Source organism: Kwoniella dendrophila, chromosome 1, assembly GCF_036810415.1.
Source record: "Kwoniella dendrophila CBS 6074 chromosome 1, complete sequence".
In the NCBI taxonomy this organism is placed as follows: domain Eukaryota; kingdom Fungi; phylum Basidiomycota; class Tremellomycetes; order Tremellales; family Cryptococcaceae; genus Kwoniella; species Kwoniella dendrophila.
In genome coordinates, this window is record NC_089476.1 from 1,825,032 (window position 1) to 1,849,666 (window position 24,635).

The following is a 24,635-nucleotide window of genomic DNA, read 5'->3' on the forward strand; positions in this document are numbered from 1 at the left end:
AGATACGAAAATGGTTGAACCAATAAACAAAAAAAGGAAACTTGAACCGATCAATGGGCATGGTCAGCCAGCATTAGCGAAACAAGAGAGTTTCTCTGCTGTGTTAGAACAGCTAGAAGCAGAGGAAGATGCGTCTGGAGGTAAGCAAATAGACAGTGCAGATCAAATGGCAGCTAACAATTTGTCGCAACATAGATAGCATAGAGACTTCAGCTGCTTGGCCTCGTCCGAAGGCACCTATCCTAAACACGAAGATAGATTCTATAGGTAAGCCTTTCCACTAAATATTGCTATATATAACTGACTTCCCCATTTCATAGCATTCCAGCAGATCGATTTGGAGGAGACCACTGACCCAAAGCACGGACCAACGGTTCGTCTTTTTGGTGTCACACAAAATGGAAATTCAGTTTTAGCACATGTTCATGGATTTAGACCGTATTTTTACGTTGCTGCACCTCAAGGATTTCTCAATAAGGATCTGGAACCATTGAAAGATACTCTAAATGTAAGTCAGCTCATGATGTGTGAAGCGTAACAATGAAACTGAATATACTGTATATAGCAAATGTTTGCTCAATTTGGATTAACCGTAACGAATTGTGCCATATTCAATAGAAGATCTCTATGGGCATATAGAGGGGACGAATCTGTACCGTTTATCAAAATCACTGTACATGACCCCAAAAATATATCCAAAGTTAAAGATAAGTACTCTACCTCCATCCTTCGTATGTTCAACTAGACTGATGATGTTTTTTCGTTGTCTCTACGTGCCTTCGAAAGAGGCCAGGTGGACTTCAATGGATTGTTCGAAAGTGAGGTTATGACCTATGAGAGTAATATCGCATACTCTTTGAGATTCATGATAGATACGAAGGTGAGTTGGTAAGACCTTTTACATGACTATCAAGCTGATGACATATTTTCAGATCCTGGGAATGAATTGGGTAGAAGTGCCGGGAGGCAAATATGAATTGTTAGAAGGAAAGGATAAAAGATCTAGATGTCAATATGAGGTGTCCTTGGAGTGAGTTCTCTATCACCGATCGTTGAGCGAGACTGACGTTTTTCTATAGCTACAAAGATCTCAAGTCACATGCACCAGAAGGAGACTGGCTGAAAATTGCTCCCCTTCGAATCCTGTCTTTTGATATCGAATGTGCGGGTAGAAAAGGTATTTTCCCAGAAGCGCAGATAGACCCTGTAATCCAGATTGCAGCTATGGTCACGAGGCAAGGTAAGATATTATATCCTGCGATTCAGCTTGACCCTCTTACTCAACCTGTGTTTTAGGCGAAACGAAACCGTTCATTCGAAATGTATTCACTCTTAACACTTGCGCACATATTGTTGGATCTCAAGTTTTAGAATTCAAAGATGAAAGGCAGTTATTACTAGAATGGAGAAAATTCGTTGAAACAGTTGATCCTGATTTGATGATTGGATATAATATTGTCAATTTCGATTTGCCGTATCTACTAGATCGAGCCAAGGCGCTGAAAGTGCCAGACTTTGCTTTCCTCGGACGACTGTTAGGTGAGCTGAATCATGAAGACCATCTTTGTAAAAAGCTGATCATTTGTCCGTCCAATAGGTGTGCGATCCGAGGTCAAAGAAACCCATTTCTCCTCTAAAGCTTATGGTCAAAGAGATTCTAAAGCTATTAACATTGATGGAAGATTACAACTCGATATCCTACAGGTGATGCAACGAGATTACAAGCTAAGAAGTTATACACTTAATGCGGTCTGTGCGCAGTTTTTGGGCGAACAGAAGGAAGATGTGCATCATTCGATTATTACAGAACTGCAGAATGGTACCGCAGATTCACGAAGGAGATTGGCTGTGTATTGTCTGAAGGTAAGTTTTTGTACCTCTAACAAAGGCGCGACGCATGCTCATAATTTCAAACAGGATGCCTACTTACCTCAGCGATTGATGGACAAGTTGATGTGTTTCGTCAATTATACCGAGATGGCGCGTGTCACAGGTGTACCATTCAACTATTTATTGTCAAGAGGTCAACAAATCAAGGTTATCTCCCAATTATACCGAAACGCTGGAGAGGCAGGATATATTATTCCAGCTTTAAAAAGTGAAGGTTCAGATGAACAGTATGAAGGTGCAACCGTTATTGAACCTACAAAGGGTTTCTACGATGTGCCCATCGCGACACTGGATTTCGCTTCGCTATATCCTTCAATCATGATGGCTCATAACCTTTGTTACACCACTTTACTGGATAAGGGGACTATAGAGAGGCTGAAATTGGTGGAAGGAAAAGATTATGTACATACACCCAATAATGGTGAGTTGCATACTGGACTGTTTCCTTCATACTGCTTACTGACCTCGATGTCAGACTATTTCGCTACTACAAATCGACGAAAAGGGTTATTGCCGACTATTCTGGAAAACCTGTTAGGAGCACGTAAACGAGCCAAACAAGATCTGAAGGTAGAAAAAGATCCGTTTAAACGGGCCGTGTTGGATGGTCGACAATTAGCGTTGAAAGTGAGTGGATTCAATTTTCTCACTTCCACTTGTCCCGCATGCGCTAACGTATGATCCTCATTCAGATCAGTGCAAACTCTGTATATGGTTTTACTGGTGCGACAGTCGGTAAATTACCTTGTTTAGCAATCTCATCTAGTGTCACAGCCTACGGAAGACAAATGATTGAAGCCACAAAGAAAGAAGTGGAAGCTCAGTATTGTATAGAGAAAGGTTATGACCATGATGCTAAGGTCATTTATGGTGATACCGATTCAGTCATGGTCAAATTTGGTTGTCCTGATTTGGAAACAGCTATGAGGCTAGGTAAGTGCTTCTCCCTTGATTGACCGATACTTCAAAGCCGTGATTTAGTAGTGTTCAACACTGATATCCATTCCATATTTTAGGTGCTGAAGCTGCTGATTTGGTTTCGGGCAAATTCATCAAACCTATCAAACTAGAATTCGAGAAGGTGTATTTCCCATATTTGTTAATCAGTAAGAAAAGATACGCTGGTTTATACTGGACAAAACCAGAAAAATATGATAAAATGGATACCAAGGGTATTGAGGTAAGCTGATAGTTTCGTGTATAAGTGATAAAACTAATCCGTTCAATATATAGACTGTCCGAAGAGATAATTGTAGATTGGTCTCAACGGTTATCGAGACGTGTTTATTCAAGATGCTTATCGATAGGGACGTTAAAGGTGCCGAAGAGTAAGCTCAACGATCAATCAATCTCATCGATTGTTTGAACTGACATCTTATTTATACCTCAGATACGTCAAGCAAACCATTTCCGACCTGCTACAGAACAAAGTCGACATGTCTCAGCTTGTGATAACGAAAGCCCTGGCAAAAGCGGATTATGCTGCCAAACAGGCGCATGTAGAATTAGCAGAGAGAATGAGGAAGCGAGATGCAGGTTAGTTACAGCTCCATATCTGGAATGATCGATGAAAGCTGACTTCCTTTCGTGTAGGTTCCGCACCTTCTTTGGGAGATCGAGTGGCTTATGTGATTATCAAAGGGGTGAAAGGCGCTGCTGCATACGAGAAATCTGAGGATCCATTATACGTACTAGAGCACAACGTTCCTATAGATACAAGATACTATCTGGAAAATCAACTCTCGAAACCTCTTATGAGAATCTTCGAGCCGATCTTGGGAGAAAAGGCGAACAGTTTGTGTAAGTGTTAACGAGTGAGTGCGATGCAAGTAAGCTGCTAACTCAATTGATCATGCAGTGGCTGGTGACCACACCAGAACCATCCAGATTGCTACACCTACAATCGGTGGTCTGATGAAATTTGCTGTGAAGACAGTAACGTGTTTAGGTTGTAAAACACCATTGCGAAGTAATAAAGGTGAGCTGAACCTACCTGTCCTCGTCTGATATGAAACGAGAGATATGAGCTGACATTATTACCCCCGTCTCAGATGGAGCCGTCTGTGTGAATTGTCGACCAAAATTACCTGAATTATATCAAAAGCAAGTCGCGCAAACTTCATCTCTACAGATCGATTTTGCAAGATTATGGACTCAATGTCAACGTTGTCAAGGATCGTTGCATCAGGTAAGCTTTCGAAATGGCGGACAATGCCAAAAAGCTCACAACTTCTTTCTTTCCGATGTGCAGGACGTCATTTGTACTTCAGCAGATTGTCCTATTTTCTACAGGAGAACAGCTAGGCAAAAAGAGGTTGCAGCTTCTGTCAATCAATTAGAAAGATTCGAGAAAGAGGCATTCTGGTAGAGGATTATCTTGCGTTTCACTTTTTATTCATTGTATATCTTGCATTTATGATACCCCTCCTTTTTGTATAAATCATCTAAAATTTCTTGATGTTCCCCTGATGATGATGTGTGCGGTATTTTTACGAAGTTATGTATTTGAAAATGCACCGACGATTGATCACTCATACATATGTGATAATTATATATTGGATACATAGAATATCTATGTGTGCTTCTATACCACTATATCGGAGCATATTCTGCAAAACCAGATCTACCGAATCTTATCCAACCTGTATTACCACTATCATTTACAGCTACGACAAACGCTCTATCACCATTTCTTATAGCTGGAATATTTACGAAAGGTGTATTATTTTGTTTAACTTCTTTCTTCATTGCTATGAGACTGCCTAATCCTATAATATTCAATACACTATGTAGGTAAGCCATAGATTTTGAAGTTGCTTGTTCTTTATTCTGTTGATTTTGATTTTGAGTTGGACGAGGTGGTCTAGGTGGTTTTATATATTGTGGACCAACTTTTTTAATTGGACCTTTTGGTTCATCAGGTAATAAATTGAAAATTTCATCTAATTGTTGTATAGTTGGGAAAGGAGTTGATCTTGATCTAAAATACATTGTTGTAAAAATTAGCGATAAAATTCCCACTTTTTTGTATACGGAATGAGCAAGATGAATTTTGGACTTTTGTGACTTACTCAACTACACCAGCCCAATAACTAGGTGGACATTCTTTTAAACCATTTTCAGAACCTTTATCCCAATTCCTTTTAGTAAATGTTGCAGAAGGTTTCCAAATATGATAAAATGGTAAATATGGATTTTGTTTTAATAATTCATATTTAGATTCCAAATCTTCAGGTGATGGTTTAGCTTTGATAGTAGGTAAAGGTTGTGAATGACCTTGAGGGATTATGCGTAAATGTTGGAATATAGATTCTGTAAAAGTTGTTGTAGTCGGTCAATCAAACCATACTGTGATGATGTTTTCCATAAAATAGTATTGCGATAAGTGATCCACTCACTATATGTATTACCTGTCCAACCTTCTAACAAAGTACCTTTAAACCTCTTATCACTAAATAGTCCAACTCCACCTATCTTATCAATTATATTCCTCCTTAGACTCTTTATAGTGTAATTGAATAATCCTGAAATCCATTTGGGTACATTTAACCACCATGTATGGAATGGTTTTTCACCTGGATACTGTTCATCCATATTAATTCCTTCTAAAGAGTTTTTGGATGTAGATGGTACGGGATCTGATAAGAAATGATCTGGTATAAATTGTCTAGTACGTTGGACTGTATATCCTAATCTTTTTAAGTATGCGTATGCCTAAGATGATTTAATGAGGATTCGAAATTCAATCGTTAGTCATTATAGTTTCAATTATATATTCTAAATACCCCATACAAATCATTCAATACTCACTTGATATCTTTCCCAAGTTAATCCATCTCTACCGATAAAAGTAGCAAAACCTTCCATAACACTTAATTCTATCGCACCTTTTATACCATATTCTTCTTCTGACCATTCACCTAAACCTTCTTCTTCCTTTGAAGTTTGATCAAAATCATTCAACAACCAAATTTGTAAACTACCCCTTTCTAAAAGATATAATGCTTCTTCAGGTAACAGTTGAGTTTGTGTGAATTGTTTTTGTTTACCTTTTTCTAATATTGAATTTGACGCAAGATTATATTTGACTGATAATCCAACTGTATCGAATAAATGTCCATGTATAATCTTCATAATTGGATAAGGTTGTGAAGGTGTTATTATTGCATGTGAGATTGATTTACTGATGGAAACAAGACCATCATTAGCATTTAGATATCTGCTTCTATAACTTTGGTTATAATAACTCACGAATTACCACCTCTTACACCAACTAAAGCATTAAATAAAGCTTCACGAGATTTCTGTAACATCATTTCTTGTAAATTTACTGTTTCTGATAAAGGTTCAAAATCTTTTTCACCCCTTCTAGGTATAATTATTTTACTTCTTTCTGTTATTCCATCTGTGTCTGAAGAAGATGTTGGTAGATGTTGAATCTTACTATATCCATCATTGACGAATTAACCAATATCAGCATATTTTCCCTAAGTATGTATGTATAAGAGTCAGTTGATGTTTGTTTGACTAACTCAGCAAAACTTTGAATAAGTTTAATATCCATTCTTTCTTCATCTCCATCTTCATCACCTTCTCCATCGCCAGCTCCAGATCCAGTTCCACCGGTACCACCTGGAGTAGCATTCACACTAGCTAAATTCGTTCGAGGATTATCACCCTCCTCATCTTGTAAAGGTGTTGAATGCACGCTATTTGGCGTATGCATGATCTTTCTAGGTGTCGATGGTTTGGGTCGACTAGGTCCCGCTTCCATAGACCTCGTTGGTGTACTCATTTTGCCTGATGATGCGTGGACTATGGGTGATCATACATTAACAACGAGAAGAAGGATGTTGAAAGTCGGTAAATTTCGACATTTCAACAACCTGTAAAAGCGGAACATTGATTGGACTCGAAAAAAAGTTGAAAATAGAAATTTACGCAAAACCTGAAAACACAAATCTCTATTTTGTTTATCTTTCTTTCATCTTGCTCATACTACCTAGTACTGCATCATCACCTTGCTACCATTCTTAACCCCCTCAAGATGGTCTTCTTACCAAGATTAGCTCGTTTGAGTGGACACCAAAAGTTGTCATTTATACATACGAGACAACAACAATATGGTAGATTTTACGCCACTGTATCAGATCCTCAAACAGTTATAGAAAAAATCGTACAGAGATATGCAGTAGATTTACCTCAAGGTTCAAAAGTTAGAGCAGGAGATTATGTTATGATCAAACCGGAGCATGTGTGAGTGTAGTCTATACATGAGGATGGTAAATGATTTGGCTATTTGTCTTTTGACCAGGAGAAGATGGATGTAGAATCTCGTTTAAATGCTCTCACTCTCTCTGTATACGCGCTTATAGAGAAACGTCAATGTGAATGTGAATGTCGAAGAAGAAGAAGATGTAATCTAATCTAATCTATTATATTCTTTTATAGGATGACACATGATAATACAGGACCAGTCATATCGAAATTTTTATCATTATCATGTTCAAAATTAGATAATCCAAAACAACCTGTATTTACATTAGATCATGATGTTCAAAATAAATCTGAAACCAATCAAAATAAATACAAAAAAATTGAATCTTTTGCAAAACAATATAATGTTGATTTTTATCCTGCAGGTAGAGGTATAGGTCATCAAATCATTGTTGAAGAAGGTTATGCATGGCCAGGTAAATTAGTTGTTGCTTCAGATAGTCATTCAAATCATTATGGTGGTGTAGGTTGTTTAGGTACTGCTATCGTTAGAACTGATGCTGCGTGAGTTGAACAAATATCTTTCACTGTCTTAATCCCAGCGTATATATATGTACGTTACAATCTACAGTGCAACTGATATATGGTTCACTTCAATGCTACAGAGGTATTTGGGCAACAGGTAAATTCTGGTGGCAAATACCTAGAGTAGTTTCAGTATCACTTGATGGAAAACTTTCACCGGGAGTAACAGGAAAAGATGTTATAGTAGCTCTTGCAGGTTTATTCAACAATGATGAAGTCTTAAACGCTGCTATAGAATTCACTGGATCTGGTATAGAGCATTTATCAATTGATGAAAGATTAACGATAGCAAATATGACAACTGAATGGGGAGCTGTAGCTGGTGTTTTCCCAGTCGATCAAAAATTAGAAGATTGGTATAAAGGGATATTTAGAAAGAATGAATTGAGAAGATTCTTGTCTACACCTAGTTCATCAACAATGGCACCTATACCTGAACCATCTGATCCTGTCAAAGAAACTCAACCACATCCAAGATTGAATCCTGATAGATTACAAGATGCTATCACAAACAAACTTTCAGCTGATGAAGGAGCTCAATATGCATCAAGATTATCATTAGATTTATCAACCTTAGTTCCATATGTATCTGGACCAAATTCAGTTAAAGTAGCTACGGCATTACCAAAATTAGTTAAAGATCAAATCAAGATTGATAAAGCATATCTAGTTTCATGTACGAATTCAAGAGCTAGTGATATAGCTTCTGCTGCATCTGTATTGAAAGATAAGAAAATTGCTAATGGGGTGGAATTCTATATTGCTGCTGCATCAAGTAAAGTTCAACAAGATGCTGAAGAATCAGGTGATTGGCAAACTTTGATTGATGCTGGTGCTAAAACTTTACCTGCAGGTTGTGGACCATGTATAGGTTTAGGTGTTGGATTACTAGAAAAAGGTCAAGTTGGTATAAGTGCTACAAATAGAAATTATAAAGGTAGAATGGGTTCACCAGAAGCTATAGCTTATTTAGCTTCACCAGCTGTAGTTGCCGCTTCAGCTGCAAAAGGTTTCATTTGCGGTCCAGATTCTTTAGACCTGAATGCTTTACCTCAATTTGAAAAACCAAGAATCTCAATAATTGAAGAAAATTCTGATGAATCAGCTAAACCAACAGAAGTTGACGAAGCTTCTTTAGAACCGCTACTTCCCGGCTTCCCGGAATATTTCGAAGGTCCATTGTTGTTCGCTCCTCAAGATAATTTAACTACAGATGGTATGTACCCGGGTAAATATACGTATCAGGATGATATTACTCCAGAGAGACAGGCAGAAGTAGTTATGGGTGAGTGATTTAGCTTCGATTCTGAAACTTCTGACATTACTCAAATAAAGGCTGATAACGGACATATCGTATTATAGAAAATTATGATCCAACATTCGCTGCTACTGCCAGAGAGTTACGAAACGCACTACCTTCTTCTTTCTCATCGTCATCTTCAACAACTAAACCAGGAGCTATATTGTTATCAGGATACAATTTTGGTACCGGATCATCTAGAGAACAAGCCGCTACAGCAATTAAAAATGCTGGTATACCTTTAGTTATCTGTGGATCATTTGGTGATATATTTAAGAGAAATTCTATAAACAATGGATTAATTTTAATTGAATCACCAAGTTTAATTAAAGATTTTACTGAAAATTTCGCAAAAGATGGTAAAAGAAATCAAGGTGGTAAAAATGGTAAATTAACTATTGTTCCAGAAAATTATAAAATTAAAATTGATACAAGAAGAGGTAAAGTTACTGTAACTGATTCAGAAGGTAAAGAAAAAACTTATAATGCAGCTAAAGTTGGTAGATCCGTACAAGAATTATGGGTAAATGGTGGTTTGGAAGGTTTTATTAGGGCTTCTTTGTAGATCTGCTGATCTAGGCTCGGACGGAAGGAAAAGGAGTGCTTTATGCGCGATCAGGATGGTTTTGGTAATTTCGTAGTACTATTGTATATGTATGTAGTATACAAGGCAAATCATATCAGTATTTATGCATACATACAAGCTATCTTTTGCCTAGGAGAGCCCTTCTGCGCTACGAAAATAGTCTTCTTACCTTGCAGGATAGGTTCAAAAATGGTTTACAATGAAAAGTGGAGGTTGGTGTTTATGAATAACCTAATATCATTCGAGACTTATGAATCCTCTGTTCTGCTTTTATGGTTTCATCTATCATCTTATTTATCGAACGGAAACTTTGGTCACATAAACGTATCTCTATATCAACCAGCAATTTATATACGGAATGTCAAACGAACAGACATTCGAAGATTTACCTACATTTGACGCTAGGAAATTTGAACCTCCATCATGGGCTAAACATGAATTTCATCAGTGGGGTAATAACGATACCAATGAATCAAAGAAAAATGGTGAAAGTTCTAGATCAGCTTTCAATCATGATAATGGTATTGAGCCGACAAGTAAAGAAGAGTTCAATCAGCATATAGATATTGCTGACAATGATGAAGAAGATGAAGATATTTGGGAAGATGCAAAAGAAGATTTGGATTTAATCGAACCTGATGAAGCTAAATTTACGAATGATGAATTAAAGGTATGTTGAAATGAGGAAATTCTTCAAGGTCAATCATAATTCAAGTGGAATAATCTATTGATTATGCTTCTGGTATTCAACTATAGGGCTTACTGGCATTAGGAACGAAGTTTAAAACAGAGGGAAACGAGTTATTTACATCCAAACCACCAAAATATGATGAAGCTATAAAATCATACTTAAAAGCTATCGATCATTTACCTATAATACCGAATGATAAATCATCTGAAGAAACAAATGAAAAGAATATTATAGATCAAGGAGAAAAACAAATTTTTGAAAGTACGAAAAAAGTTGAAAGTGGAATAGAAGAAGTTACAGATGAAGAAGCTATAAAGATTGAACAAGAAGAATTGAATAAATCTGAAGAAATTATAGATTTAGAAAAGATGGAAAGAGAAGAAATTGAACAAGATATCAAAGAATTAACTAAAGCTACTTGGGGTAATTTGGCTGCATGTTACATCGCCATTGTAAGTATATATTTCGATTTACAAAAAAGCCCCAGCTGATATATCACTATGAAACTTGCCATGATCAGAAAGACGATAAAAAAGCTGTAGAAGCTTGTACTGAAGGTAAGTGAAAGTTTATCAACAATTCTAATTTTAATGAGGTTTTCTAATCAATCTTTCATCAACTTCATGCTGTGATTTAATAGCCCTCAAAATAGATCCTAAATATGTGAAAGGATTACATCGTCGAGCGACAGCAAATGAGAGGATAGGAGATTTGAACGCTCTGGTGTCTGCCAAAGATGGTAAGTGGACGTTGTTCACTTGTACATTTTCGTTTCATGTGCACCAAAAGCGATCCCGATGCCTACGTCTCCTCTTTTACTCTTCGCCTCTACGTTTATATATTAAAAGTTAAATAACTTATATAATATCGAATATAGATTACACATTGCTTCAAACTCTCTTACCTAATTCATCACCAATTCTACCATCCATCCGAAGATCTCTATTCACCCTCCCAGAAAGAATAAAATCAAAAGAAAAAGAACAAATGGATGAGATGTTAGGTAAATTGAAAGATCTAGGTAACTCTTTATTGGGTAATTTCGGTTTATCAACTGATAATTTCAAGTTTGAGAAACAGGAGAATGGTGGATATGGTATGTCATTTCAGAGGTAGTCGAACATGGCGAGGAAAGGGGGTTATTATCTTCGACATATATACATATATGTTTTCGACAGCTGTGAATGGACCTTGCATAGTGTTGTAAAACTATATATGCATATGCAGATGTATACATTCTTCACTGAAAACTCAGAACTTGCAACTATATGCTTGATACTGATTATACCCTTTTCTACCTTCTATCACCGCCATAAAACCAACTTCCAACACCGTACCTAATTGAAAAAGCAATTATACTACCTATAATCTGAACGAAACCAACTAATAAACATAATCTATCTTCTCTTAAAGGTCCAAAATGAATTAATAAGAAATTTATTATAGTTAAATTTGTTGATGATTTGATGTGTCCATTTCCATCGTATTCTAACTTGACTAATTTGAAAAACGATAGGATTTTTAATGAAATCACTGTTCGTTTCGGTGATGGTTTTTCGAATATCACTTTAGATGGGTTTAGTAAATTTGTTTTTTCATCGTAACTATATACCGGACATGACGAAGAAATCAAATTAGCATTGTTCGCGTAATAATAAGGATTTATAAAAGGCATGACTGAGCAAAGATGATAGTTTCTATAATGATCTGCTCTGGTTGATCTGGTATGGAAAATTTAGTTAATAGAACTTACAAAGGCAATCTATGTCTTGGACAGTCAACTAAACCAAATAATTGAGGACAACTTAGAATAAAATTAAATATTTGAGGTAAGAAGAATAGAATCAAAGTTTTTGAAAAATGACCTTGAATTGCAATTGCTGAAAACGCCATTCCAGAGAAATAACAAAATGTATCTCCTGGGAAAGCTTTTGCTGGGTACCTATTGTAATTGTAGAGTGAAGCATACAGTCAGTTGGAGTAATATCGATGATGACCTGGACAATAGAAAGCGCGGTCGTCTCGAACAGTATTGATATTTGATTAGATGGCTGAAAGTCGAAAACATACCAATTATGCCATAAAAATCCAGCACAAATCATGAAAAGAGGAGCCATAAAGTAAAAGGACATTAAATGTCTATCAACAACTTCACCTATTGCCCAATTTAAAATTCTACCATTTTCAGGATTTTCAATTTTAAGTAAAGTCAAAAGTGATGGAGACCAAATTGGTAAAAATAATAAATCATTAATTAATACAGATAAAGATATTATCAAAGCTTGTATAACTTCAACACCATTTATACCTGCCAAGATATTTATCGAATTTGTTGTAAATGTTGGTAAGAGGATTAAATATAGATAATATATTGGACCTAAAAAAATAGTAAAGAAATTATCAGTATTAGGATAATTTTAAAGTGATGGATAGATGTTTAGATTTTAACGACTATGGTTTGCAGATAGCAATCTAGCTAAAACCTCCCCTCAACTCACCCAAATCAACGATATTACCTTGCATGATAAACCTTTCTAAACCAATTCCACTTAACCAACCACCTAAACCCTTAGGTAAAACAACAGTTGTAACTCCACCAACAGAATAATAAACTAATAAAGTAGGTACAGCAGCTACTATAGGTATAGGTAATTTATGTCTCCATCTAATATCAAATAAATCATCTATAAAACCTAATAGAGTTGCGGTCAATAGTGATAATAGAGATGAGAGGTATAAAGTGAGCTGAGTGATAGATGGTAAAAAACAGACTTCAGCTTTCATCATTCATGTAATTTGAGTGTTTTTTCCCAATTGACTTTGTTATTTTGAGTACAGAGGGATTTCAAACCAGATCAAAGTACGGATAAAATTCCAAACTTACCTCTCTTTGAGGAAAAGATTCTGGACCTAAAGGAGTTTGAGATTTAAATAAATGTGAAAATGGGAATGGTATAAATAACATCATTAAAGCTAAATACCAACTTGCACAAGGCAAACCTAAACATTCTGGACTATGTAATGAATTGTCATATTAGCATATTTAATTCCCTTTCATCTAGACTAACATAAATTCTATCGTTATCGGCAGAAAGAGACTGTTGAAACTTTATACTTCATATGAGAAAAAAAGAACTCACACCCATGGTCCACTAATCCTTCCACCAGGTTTTAATAAATCTCTACCTTTTAAACCTTTTTCAACAAAACTTTTTGATACTTTAGGTATTAACCAAACTATACCTATAAAAGATAATAATGAAAAACCTAAATTTGCTTGTAAAGCTGGAAATTCTGATTGCGATTGTGAGAGTTGTTTAGTTTCAAATATTCCTTTTATATCTATTGATTTAGGTATTATACCTAGTTCTGAAAACCATTGTGGAGTAATTATAGGGATTAAAGGATTAAGTATTAATGCTATTGATATAGGTAAAATAGTTATCGTTAATAATAATGGAGGTGGATGTCCATATTTCTCTTCCTCCTGTTTTTTGGTATCCGCTACTGTTACAGTAGACATTCTCGAAAAGAAAGGTTCAATCTACTTCCAGATTGCTCTTTCCTGTTGATTAAGATGATCAATGCTGCTTATGTCAAGATAGTTAGTTATATTTGAACAAATCACCTCACACCCAAGAAAGTTGATAGTCTCACCAAGATACCAACTTGATCGAACGTGGACTCCGGACGTGGAGGTAATCAAAACCCTGAATCGAACAATAATAATGTCGCAGAACAAGCTCTTTGCATGTATAAGCACATTGTATTGCTCTCACCGAGAAAGCTATGCAACGAAATTACCGTAGATATCTGGACGTACTAAACAGAAGAAACCAAATATCATAGAGGAAAAAGTCCATATCATCAAAGGTCATATTTCGTGAATTACAGGAAAGAATATATATATAAATAGGTAGAAATATAAAGTCATCCAGTAGACACAAGGTCAAGTTTTGTATAAAATCATTTGTATAGAGTGGTTGAAGTTGACAGAACATAATTTGAAAGTGGGGTGGGTATAAGAAGTAAATATATAACGAAAAGGAAAATCCATTTTGGTCCGGTACCATAGCTACACTGTCACACAGTCTTAATCATTCATGTTCATGTTTTCTCACTTATCTTAGCCTTATCATGCTTTTCCATACAACGGAAAGGATGATCTTAGTAATGTCCACCGCCATACTGTTGCTGTTGACCGCCATATCCACCAGCGTTGCCACCATAACCACCTTGAGAGTAATTTTGTTGACCGTAATTCTGTGCTGGATAATTACCGTAATAGTTGTTTCCTCCCATACCACCTACTAAAGATCCACCTCCACCTCGATAAGATGATTGAGTATCATCTTCTGTGTAATATTCACTTCCACCCTATACAATAATAATCAAAATCAGTCCTTGTCTTCTCAAGCACAATGGATATCGTGAGGATTGAAGATCGACTTACAGCCATAAGAGGATCTTTGACTTCCCATACAGCGGCTTTAGATCCGACTGAGAATTCGAGATCTTCTTTGGTGATGGCTGATGATGATAGCAAGGAGAATCAGCTTGCAACACTCTCAATACTTTAAGCTGATAACTTGACACTCACAGTCCCAGTATTTGTAGATCATCATTACAGTTAATAGCATAGCCATAGAGAAGAAGAACACTTAGTGAAGCGGAGCGTTAGCGATGTGTCGCAGGCAGAGTGTGGGATAAAATAAGCGCTTACCTCCATCTACGTAGTGGTTTACTTTATCACAGATAGTAACACTGAAAGCAAGTAACAAAAGGATACCACAAATGTAGAATCCAGCCATGAATACTAAATCTCCGATGACCTATCAATTCAGTTTTATCAGCGATATGACTTTTTGACAAATTGAATTCAGAATTTATATATGACGACAGACTTACCCATCGATCATCAAGTGTTCTTACTACCAAAAGTAATTGTGAGATGAAATAGATTACAGCACAAACAGCAGGGAATACTAAATAAGTGACGAATAAACCGACGGGTTTCTCATATGAGAAAGAAGCGAATTGTTTGAAAGTTGCGATAGAGATGAAGAAACATATTCCCCAAATGACCAAACAGGATAATCGAAGGAACTAATTTAGAAAGTAGCATTAGCATTTACGTCCAAAAATAGGCAGTATTAGGTGAGATATTGCGAAACTTACCCATAAACTTATAGGTGTACCATCTTCATACAATTGGAACCCAACGAAACCATTGATCAATATACACCAATACAATGCTCCTACAGAACCTGCATAAACAGCTGTGAACCACTAAATACGATCGATCAAATAATTCAAGACATTAGCATATCATTGTGAATTTTACTGTTTGACAACGATAACATAAGAGAGATAACAATGCTTACAGGATAAACAGCATGTGCCGTTGGGATAATAGCAGAATCTAAGAAAATAGCCAATAACTCATTAAACATGTACATGTAGAAGAAAGTAACTATTTCTTTTCTTCCTACAGCTGTATATTTTGATCTAACGTGGAATAGCATGATTGCTGTCATACCTAATGCCGCTATGTGAACGAAACATGTTGCTATAGTGAATAAGAGATTGTATAATCCAATATATCAGCATTTTGCGCTCGAACATGAATAGGTAATGAAATGTAGGTTTAACAAATAACGGGGCAGAAGCAGCAATTCGCAGATACCACTTCGAAAGTCCATGAGGAATGACATAGACTAGAATAAAAGACTTACCAGGTTGAAATATGATCTGTGATCCCAATTGTACATTTCTAGCATAACATGTTGCCATAGTACCTTGTGATGAACCTAATAAAGGACATACTACTAAAGCAGTATGTTCACAGAAATAATCGAATGAGCCGAATTTGAATGCGTCTGACATGATGGATGATTTAACGGCGTAGGAGAAAGGAAGATGGAATTTAAGGGATAATAGTTGGTGATGTTAGGTTTTCAGTTGATTTGTCACTAATCCTTCCCAAGAGGCGTGATATTGGACCTCGTTATATCTTTCAAGTTGATTGAATCTTTGTATCGTGAATAGTCCTCCGGCTCAGTGATGTTGATTATATTGAATTTTTGATTGAGGTATGGAAGTAAAGGTCAAAAAGGAGGAATGGCGCGTCCAATGATCTCCTAGTACTCTTCAACTATCACTGAACGGTGAAACAAGGTTGATTTTGAGGATTATCGTCTCTCTTTCTTCTGAATCTGTTACCAGGTAGTTGATGAGGTGATCTCCTGTTGAAAACTTCTATCAAATACTGAAACAAAGATAAACAAATAAACGTGATTCATCTAAAATGACGAAAGGAGATAAAAAAAGCAAGAACAACAATGAAAAAAAGGACGGGGCGATACCACTATGACAATAATACCCTGAAACATAAAACAACATAACACACCTTATATAAGCTTCCCACTTAAGAAGGATGATGATCGCATTGTATATATGGCATCGCGTCGTCACCGTGTGGTATGATCCACTACATCAAGTTCAACTACAGATTTCAACTGAAATATCTTCCACTCGATTACATTTGAGCAGTAATATATAAACATAAGAAAAAAACAATTAGTACATCGATATCAGACAAAAATGGCAGACGATAGTGTACCACTTCCATATCCAAATTTAAAAGTTCCAACATGGCATTTCCAGATAAACAACATTGATAGATTAAAGGAAGAAGCAAGTACATCATTTTGGAAAGCTGTCGAAAAGGATGGTAAGTGAGATTGTACTATCATTAACTGGCCTATAGATGTCGATGTTATCAGAATCTATTAATTGACTGTTCTCGATGTATGTGTATATAGAAATGGCACCTTATTTACGCAATATATCATCAGATAAATCAGATTTGATATCAACACTTGAAAAGAAGAATCAAGAGAAATTAGACGAATTTGAAAAGAAATTAAAGGATGCCGAAGAGAATCAAGGTGATAGTGAGATTAGTGAAACACTAAGAGAGAAAGCTATGTATTTGTGTAGGATTGGTGATAAAGTGAGTTTACTTTGCTTGAATTGATGGTATGGTTGTAGGGTATACTAGATATTAGAAGGGACAGATGAGGACAAGCTGGATTAACTGTTGGATACCATGTGAAGCACTACGGTGGCGTCCTGTATTGGCGTAATAGTCGAAGATCACGACTGGAGTCACCCACGCTTCCGAAGAAGAAAGGGACATTATATCCATTAGTTGACTGCTGGGGAGATTGTGTAGAAGCGTCTGATGAGGTTGCTAGAAATAGCAAGTGAATGAAAAGCTGATCAACTCAAACCACCATTACATAGGAACGAGCGATACCTGCCATTGAAACAGCATTAGAGAAGACAGCAGGTTTAGGAGCAAGGATAGATCTTGTCTTAGCCATGGTCAGAATAGGGTTATTTGCTTCTGATACACATTTGGTAATTACGAATATTACACGAGCGAATGAGTAAGCATCATTGGAATGTGGATCATAAGGTTTCGTTGTGAAGTGCTGCTAATCCTCCATATATCTGGTTTATAGCCTTATCGATTCTGGTGGTGATTGGGATAGACGGAATCGATTAAAGGTGTATCGAGCTGTACATCATTTATCGATTAGAAACTTCAAAGAAGCAGCAGATTTACTCATCGATTCATTATCAACATTTACTGCTACTGAACTGATGGAATATGAAGAATTTGTCGCTTTGACTGTTTTAGCCGCTGGTTTAGGATGTGATAGAAAGGGTATAAAGACCAAGGTGAGTTTTACGTTTACAGACAATTCAGATTCTGTATGGCATCTTAAAAGCTGATTCACACTGTTTTGATTTTGTTGGATAAATAGATCTTAGCAAGTTCAGAAGTAAAAGGATGTATATCATCAATACCAGAATTACATTTAATGATTGAAAGTTTATATAAATCAAATTATTCACAATTTTTTTTATCTTTATCTGATGTTGAACAAAAATATTTATTAATTAATCCATTATTAATTAAACATTCAAAATATTATATTAGAGAATTAAGAGTTAAAGCATATAAACAATTATTAGAATCATATAAATCTTTAACTTTGGAAAGAATTTCAAAATTATTTGGTGTTTCTGAATCTTTTATTGATAAAGATTTATCAAAATTTATTGCTTTAGGTAAATTAAATAATTGTACAATTGATAAAGTTTCAAATATTATAAATACAACTACTGAAAAATCTTCATCAAATCAAAATAAATCTTTAGTTTATGAACAAGTTGTTAAACAAGGTGATATTTTATTAAGTGGTAAGTTTGTCTATGGTTCTATCTAGCTCTTTTCACTGAATTATCTCATTTCAATACTCTCGATCCGTATATAAGCTGATATCTACCCGTCTCGTACATAGATATCCAAAAATTACATAGAGTGGTTGGTTAAGCGTTGACATGCTATAGAAGATAACACGGTGGAGACGATCATAAGAAACTGGGGTTCTGTACTTAGACAGATGACAATAATGCATATAACCTGAAACGCAACGAATACGAGTGATACCCTACCGCTGTCACATCGCTGTAACCTACACAACTATGATAAACCTCATCAACATGCTCATGGGCTATTATCGACCTACTCTCTGCTCTCTAAGATTTTAACCGAGTTCTATCATATTATTAACCCTACCCCGCTTTTTCAGTTGATAAGGGGAACGGAATCAAATCCGAGATAAAACCTATTCCCTATTCTACTAAATTCCCCCCAATAACATTCAGTAAATATATATTCTCTATGGTGACGTATTTTGGTCCTATCTTTTTAACCGTGCTTTGTTCTTTTTTTTGTCATTTTGATTTCTTCTTTCGATTCTTCTTTGACTTGATAGTCCACACACTAGATACAAAATGGCAACTAGAGCAGCTGGATCACCTGAAAAAGCCCAAGAGGCTAAAAAACAAAAAACTGAAGATGTTCAAGTTAAAAGTGAGTTAAAATAAACAAAAATAAACATTATTTGTCTCAACAACGTTGATCCATTACATGGTCAACTGGACGAACAATGACTGATATCTTTGTGATCGTTGATTATAGAGAAGGTCTGTTTGATGTAAGTATCAAATGATCAATTATTATCTACACCCTGTCATAAATCACTTGGCGAGAGCTACTTGTCTTTAGCATCACCAGACTATGTACAAAATGCCATTTCACATGTAGTTATCGCTTGACTGACCTCACTTTGCGTTACATCTTCATCTCTCTAGCGTCCACGATGGTTGGGGTTTATCAGATAACGAAAAAGGAAATGCAATCTTCCATGGTGATACTACACATATGGATGCTATCAGAGATAAACACAACTTTGTTGAATTAGAAGCTCATGGTTTAGCTGTAGGATTGAAAGAAGGTTTAATGGGTAACTCTGAAGTTGGGTAAGTTCCAGCTGGAAAGTTATGATAAATTGCATTAGCTGATACTTATTTCTTCCTTCCAATTAGCCACTTAAACATCGGTGCTGGTAGAATTGTATGGCAAGATATTGTCAAAATTGATCAAAGTAAGTGGAAGATCATTAGTTGAAGAATACAGTAATAGTACATAAGCTGACTTTTATCCCTTAAACCTGGCAACCTCGCAGCAATCAAGAAAGATGAATTCAAAGATCAACCAGCAATTATTGAAGCTATGAAACATGCTAAAGAAAAATCTGATGGTAGATTACATTTATTAGGATTAATTTCTGATGGTGGTGTACATTCACATATTCAACATTTATTTGCTTTATTACGTGTAGCAAAACAACATGAAATTTCAAAAGTTTATATTCATTTCTTTGGTGATGGTAGAGATACAGCACCAAAATCATCAAATAAATATGCTAAACAATTATTAGATTATATAAAAGAAATTGGTTTAGGTGAAATTTCTACTGTTGTAGGTAGATATTATGCAATGGATAGAGATAAAAGATGGGATAGAGTAAAAATTGCTTTAGAAGGTTTAATTGATGGTAAAGGTGATAAATCAACACAAGAAACTTTAATTCAAGATATTGAAAAAGGTTATGAAAATGGTATAACAGATGAATTTATTAAACCTATTATTTCAGGTTCAGAAGATTCTAGAATTAAAAGTGAGTGAAAGATAGCCTCAATTCACCCGAAATAGTAGCTATAGGCGAACTGAGGGGCTGGGCGGAGTGGGTGGTCTCAGAGACGGCTGAATCAGGGGTAGCGTAGGTCGGGAGTTGAGACGAAGAAATCAAGAAGAAAAGAGCTAATGTGTAATTTGACAAATAGAGGGAGACACCCTTTTCATGTTCAACTACCGATCCGACAGAATGAGAGAAATCACTTCAGTTCTTGGTCTTCCCGATAAACCTATGGAGGTCAACATCCCTGAGGATTTGGTAAGTAGTCTGGTTTCCGGGTTGTCTGCATTCAACAAATATGAATATAAGGGCTTACTCAGATTACTTTTCGCAGAACATCACTACCATGTCCCGATACAACGCGGAATTCCCATTCAACGTTGCTTTCCCTCCTCAAGGTATGACCAACGTTCTTGCTGAATGGTTAGGTAAACAAGGTGTCAAACAATCTCACATTGCTGGTAAGTAGATAACCTTGAATCGTTGTCAGAAAATACTGTTCTTGAATATCCCTTTTGCTAACATTGATATGGTAACCCTTAGAAACCGAAAAATACGCCCACGTTACGTTCTTCTTCAACGGTGGTGTCGAAAAACAATTCGAGGGTGAAAAAAGGGAAATGATTCCCTCACCAAAAGTTGCTACCTATGATAAACAACCTGAAATGTCTGTTCAAGGCGTAGCTGATAAAGTCGCTGAAGTTGTCAAATCTAACGAATTTGAATTCGTTATGTGTAACTTTGCTCCTCCTGATATGGTAAGTTGAAATATCACTTGCGACCCATATGACATACTATTTAAGCTTATCTCGGATCTTGCAGGTCGGTCACACTGGTGATTACGAAGCTGCTGTCAAAGCTATCACTGCCACCGACAAAGCTGTCAAGACCGTTTACGATGCCTGTGAAGAAGCTGGTTACGTTTTATGTGTAACTGCTGATCACGGTAATGCTGAACAAATGTTGGATCCAACAACTGGAAACCCTCACACTGCTCACACCACTAGTAAGTGATTATCTCAGGGGCTTTCATATTACATGAGTGTTTAAATCTAATAACCATACCTTCATTAATAGACCATGTTCCTTTCATCGTTACTGGTGATAAAGGTGCTCTAGAAGTTTCTTCTGAACCAGGAGCCTTAGCAGATGTTGCTCCTACCGTCTTAGCTATAATGGGTCTTCCTCAACCAGAAGGTGAGCGAATCAACTGATACCTGTATAAGGATATGCGCTGATATCTTTGTTCTACTTTAGAAATGACCGGTCGATCTCTTCTTGCTAAACAATAAGTAAATAGATAGATAGATGGCATAGAAGGATAGTTCCGGCTGACGGATAGGGGTACGCGAAAAAAAAGAGTTGTCAATGATATGATGTATGTTGGAATAGAATAGAAATGAATATTGCTTGTGAATATACAAAATGCATACTTATTGGAAGTGAAATGCTATTTAGGCTATCTTTCCTCCGGAAACACAGCGATGTCGCATCAAGTAGATGTCACGGCTGAGAGCATTATTGTTATTGTTATTGTCGTTGTCAATGTCATTGCCGGTCAAGTTCGGACCGAAATGGGTGGAGGATATCCACTAAAATCACACGGACACAGTTAATGTACCGAGATCACCAATACGACTATAAGTAGGAAGAGAGATACATAGGAACGACGTAGAGAAGAATGATTCTTCAGTCTTCTATATTACCCTTCACATAGGACAGCTGATTTGAGGACAAAGCAAACGATACCAAGATAACAAGGATGTCACAGCAGAAAATCAAAGTAGGATGGATTGGATTAGGAGCTATGGGAAGTGGGATGTCATCTGTATGTTCAGATTGTAGCTCAACTCGTAGATCTGTATCGCACTAACGTGTTCTTGCTGATCATATTCACAGAGCTTGATATCACAAGGATTTGAAGTAAAAGCATATGATGTATGGAAACCATCTTTAGAAGCTGTTGTTAAAGCAGGCGCTATTGGATGTGAAACACCTTCAAAAGCTGCTCAAGGTGTACAAGTTTTAGGTTTGATGGTTGTCAATGCTACTCAAGTAGAAGACGTCTTATTTGGTTCTGGGAAAGTAGCTGAAGGTGAGTACGATGGCTTGCAGAGTCCCCTTGGGTCTGATTAAACAACGGAATGGATATGCTTACAAGTGAAATTTTCTCGTCATACCGTACTTGAACAGTCTTAGAAGAAGATGCTGTTATCATTTGTTTTTCTACCGTACCTCCAAGTTTTCTGGTATCTATCTCTGAAAGATTAGATGCTTTAGGAAAGAATATAGGAGTGAGTCTACTACATGGATAATTAATAATGAGACTAATCATGAATCGTTAATCTTGTGTTCTTTCTTTTTTCTCTCTGTGTTCTAGTTATGTGATTGTCCCGTATCTGGAGGATCAACCAGAGCAGCTTCAGGAGAATTAGTAATAATGACATCTGGTACACAATCATCAATTGAAAGGGCTAAACCAGTATTGGAAGCATTGACTAAACCACCTATAGGTGGATTAAGTATAGTAGGAAATAAATGTGGTATAGCAAGTGATTTTAAATTAATTAATCAAGTTTTTTGTGCAATTCAAATTTTATCACAAGCTGAATGTATTTCATTATCAAAGAATTGGGGATTGAATCCAAGATTATTGTATAATGTAATTACGAAATCGAATTCTTCAGGTAATAGTTTTATGTGTGAGCTATCTATCTATCTATTCTGGAGATTGTACTTATACAAACCAATTTCACTATACTATACGGTTGAAGGTTTATCTAGTATAAAAATTTGATAGCTGACTTTTGAGTCTCATAAACTCTTCTAGTCGGTCATAGAGTACCTTGGTCATTAAATCACGATGGAATACCAAAATCAGCCATGACTATAATTTCAAAAGATATAGGAATTGTAATGGATGAATCCAGATTATTAGGATTCCCTTCACCATTATGTTCAATAACTGAACAAATATTTACAGCTGGTTTAGGTGCAGGTTTGGCTAAAGAAGATGATGGATGCATATCAAAATTATGGGAAAATTTTGGTGGAATACCAATAGCTGAAAAAGGTTCCATCGAAGAAGAAGAAGCAGAATTAACTGCAAAAGAATTACAAATTACCTCATCTATATCTATCGAAGAATTCAAAACTAAACAAAAAATTCTGGTCATTGGTTTAGGCGCTATTGGTTTACCTATTGCACAAACTTTGAATGACAATGGTTTGGACGTCGTTGGATATGATATAAATTTACAAAATTTAGATAACTTCTCTAAGTCCGGTGGATATGTTACGAGTGATGTTTCACAGGCTTCAGAACAAGCTCAGACTGTTTTATTCGTTGTTAATGATGCTAAACAAATTCAAAGTGTCTTATTCGGTTTAGATGGCAAATCAGGTATCGCATCGAGTGAGTTTTCACCATAAATTATTGTGTTAACACAAAAAAAAAAGAACTCAATTGACCTTTCTTTACCGATAGCTTTACCAAATGAAAGTACGATCGTAATTTCATCTACAGTTTCACCTAGTGAAGTTATTCAAATACAAAATCAACTTGATAAACTTTCAAAAGGAATTGAAATTGTTGATGCACCTGTTTCAGGAGGACCAAGTAGAGCTTTAAAAGGAGATTTATCTATATTCGCTTCATCAAATAAAAATGAAACTTTATCCAAAATATATCCAATTTTAGAAACTTTATCTTCATTACAAGGTAAAAAAGAAAATTTACGATTTATACCAGGTGGATTAGGTAATGGATTAAAAATCAAATTACTGAACAACCTTTTGGCTGGTATACATCTTGCTACAGCTGCTGAAGGTATGGCTTTTGCTAAATATAAGAAGATGGATTTAGAAAAAGTTTACGAAGTAGTTAAAGGTGGTGCTGCATATAGTTATATGATGGTTGATCGTAAGTGTGTAGAGATCATCATTGCGACTAATCGGCTTATCATGTCTATTTTGTGTTCACTATTTCTAGGCGTACCGAGAATGTTTAATCCATCTTCAACACCACATTCGGCCACAACCACTCTGTTGAAAGACCTTACGATTGTAATTAATGAAGCTAAGAAATTGAATACGCCTCTATTTTTAGGTCAAGCTTCGTTACAGCAATTCACAAAAGCTGTATCTAAAGGTTGGGGTAATGAAGATGATAGTTGTTTAGGTAGATTATGGGAAGATATGGGAATCAGTTTGAAGTTGTAAATCACGTATTACAAGTTATGTATTCAG

The 24,635-nt window shown here is 36.0% G+C and overlaps 9 protein-coding genes across 9 annotated transcripts; 6 read left to right on the forward strand and 3 right to left on the reverse strand.

The window, feature by feature from the left end:
- Window positions 1-10: 10 nt before the first annotated feature.
- Window positions 11-4,258, forward strand: L201_000655 (uncharacterized protein; the record flags this gene model as incomplete). The annotated part of the gene is made up of 19 exons (XM_066216454.1): window positions 11-140; window positions 196-267; window positions 321-508; window positions 566-711; window positions 787-880; window positions 933-1,030; window positions 1,080-1,240; window positions 1,297-1,539; window positions 1,598-1,863; window positions 1,918-2,311; window positions 2,366-2,517; window positions 2,583-2,823; window positions 2,907-3,070; window positions 3,124-3,218; window positions 3,281-3,426; window positions 3,484-3,690; window positions 3,749-3,868; window positions 3,942-4,078; window positions 4,142-4,258. The coding sequence occupies 19 exons, from the start codon at window positions 11-13 to the stop codon at window positions 4,256-4,258; spliced, it is 3,171 nt and encodes a 1,056-aa protein (XP_066072551.1).
- A 224-nt stretch (window positions 4,259-4,482) lies between these two features.
- Window positions 4,483-6,685, reverse strand: L201_000656 (uncharacterized protein; the record flags this gene model as incomplete). Its single annotated transcript, XM_066216455.1, has 6 exons — window positions 4,483-4,870; window positions 4,962-5,202; window positions 5,289-5,604; window positions 5,701-6,073; window positions 6,142-6,333; window positions 6,423-6,685. 6 exons carry the CDS (start codon window positions 6,683-6,685, stop codon window positions 4,483-4,485), a joined length of 1,773 nt encoding a protein of 590 aa, XP_066072552.1.
- Window positions 6,686-6,937: 252 nt separating this feature from the next.
- On the forward strand, window positions 6,938-9,557 carry L201_000657 (homoaconitase, mitochondrial; the record flags this gene model as incomplete). The annotated part of the gene is made up of 4 exons (XM_066216456.1): window positions 6,938-7,146; window positions 7,342-7,671; window positions 7,773-8,977; window positions 9,055-9,557. The coding sequence occupies 4 exons, from the start codon at window positions 6,938-6,940 to the stop codon at window positions 9,555-9,557; spliced, it is 2,247 nt and encodes a 748-aa protein (XP_066072553.1).
- Window positions 9,558-9,936: 379 nt separating this feature from the next.
- Window positions 9,937-11,385, forward strand: L201_000658 (uncharacterized protein; the record flags this gene model as incomplete). Its single annotated transcript, XM_066216457.1, has 5 exons — window positions 9,937-10,248; window positions 10,335-10,721; window positions 10,790-10,826; window positions 10,910-11,008; window positions 11,147-11,385. The coding sequence occupies 5 exons, from the start codon at window positions 9,937-9,939 to the stop codon at window positions 11,383-11,385; spliced, it is 1,074 nt and encodes a 357-aa protein (XP_066072554.1).
- A 178-nt stretch (window positions 11,386-11,563) lies between these two features.
- Window positions 11,564-13,792, reverse strand: L201_000659 (uncharacterized protein; the record flags this gene model as incomplete). The annotated part of the gene is made up of 6 exons (XM_066216458.1): window positions 11,564-11,873; window positions 12,023-12,211; window positions 12,340-12,646; window positions 12,768-13,014; window positions 13,154-13,283; window positions 13,410-13,792. The coding sequence occupies 6 exons, from the start codon at window positions 13,790-13,792 to the stop codon at window positions 11,564-11,566; spliced, it is 1,566 nt and encodes a 521-aa protein (XP_066072555.1).
- Window positions 13,793-14,436: 644 nt separating this feature from the next.
- Window positions 14,437-16,155, reverse strand: L201_000660 (chitin synthase export chaperone; the record flags this gene model as incomplete). The annotated part of the gene is made up of 8 exons (XM_066216459.1): window positions 14,437-14,646; window positions 14,723-14,799; window positions 14,870-14,929; window positions 14,993-15,101; window positions 15,178-15,375; window positions 15,448-15,558; window positions 15,654-15,838; window positions 16,005-16,155. 8 exons carry the CDS (start codon window positions 16,153-16,155, stop codon window positions 14,437-14,439), a joined length of 1,101 nt encoding a protein of 366 aa, XP_066072556.1.
- A 717-nt stretch (window positions 16,156-16,872) lies between these two features.
- Window positions 16,873-18,676, forward strand: L201_000661 (uncharacterized protein; the record flags this gene model as incomplete). The annotated part of the gene is made up of 6 exons (XM_066216460.1): window positions 16,873-17,002; window positions 17,094-17,284; window positions 17,578-17,723; window positions 17,799-18,018; window positions 18,105-18,543; window positions 18,645-18,676. 6 exons carry the CDS (start codon window positions 16,873-16,875, stop codon window positions 18,674-18,676), a joined length of 1,158 nt encoding a protein of 385 aa, XP_066072557.1.
- A 464-nt stretch (window positions 18,677-19,140) lies between these two features.
- L201_000662 (2,3-bisphosphoglycerate-independent phosphoglycerate mutase) lies at window positions 19,141-21,679 on the forward strand (the record flags this gene model as incomplete). The annotated part of the gene is made up of 11 exons (XM_066216461.1): window positions 19,141-19,219; window positions 19,328-19,343; window positions 19,501-19,668; window positions 19,735-19,793; window positions 19,875-20,369; window positions 20,536-20,645; window positions 20,722-20,848; window positions 20,931-21,145; window positions 21,210-21,393; window positions 21,465-21,584; window positions 21,645-21,679. The coding sequence occupies 11 exons, from the start codon at window positions 19,141-19,143 to the stop codon at window positions 21,677-21,679; spliced, it is 1,608 nt and encodes a 535-aa protein (XP_066072558.1).
- A 470-nt stretch (window positions 21,680-22,149) lies between these two features.
- L201_000663 (uncharacterized protein) lies at window positions 22,150-24,608 on the forward strand (the record flags this gene model as incomplete). Its single annotated transcript, XM_066216462.1, has 7 exons — window positions 22,150-22,215; window positions 22,287-22,482; window positions 22,581-22,681; window positions 22,768-23,089; window positions 23,218-23,802; window positions 23,875-24,309; window positions 24,379-24,608. 7 exons carry the CDS (start codon window positions 22,150-22,152, stop codon window positions 24,606-24,608), a joined length of 1,935 nt encoding a protein of 644 aa, XP_066072559.1.
- Window positions 24,609-24,635: the final 27 nt, after the last annotated feature.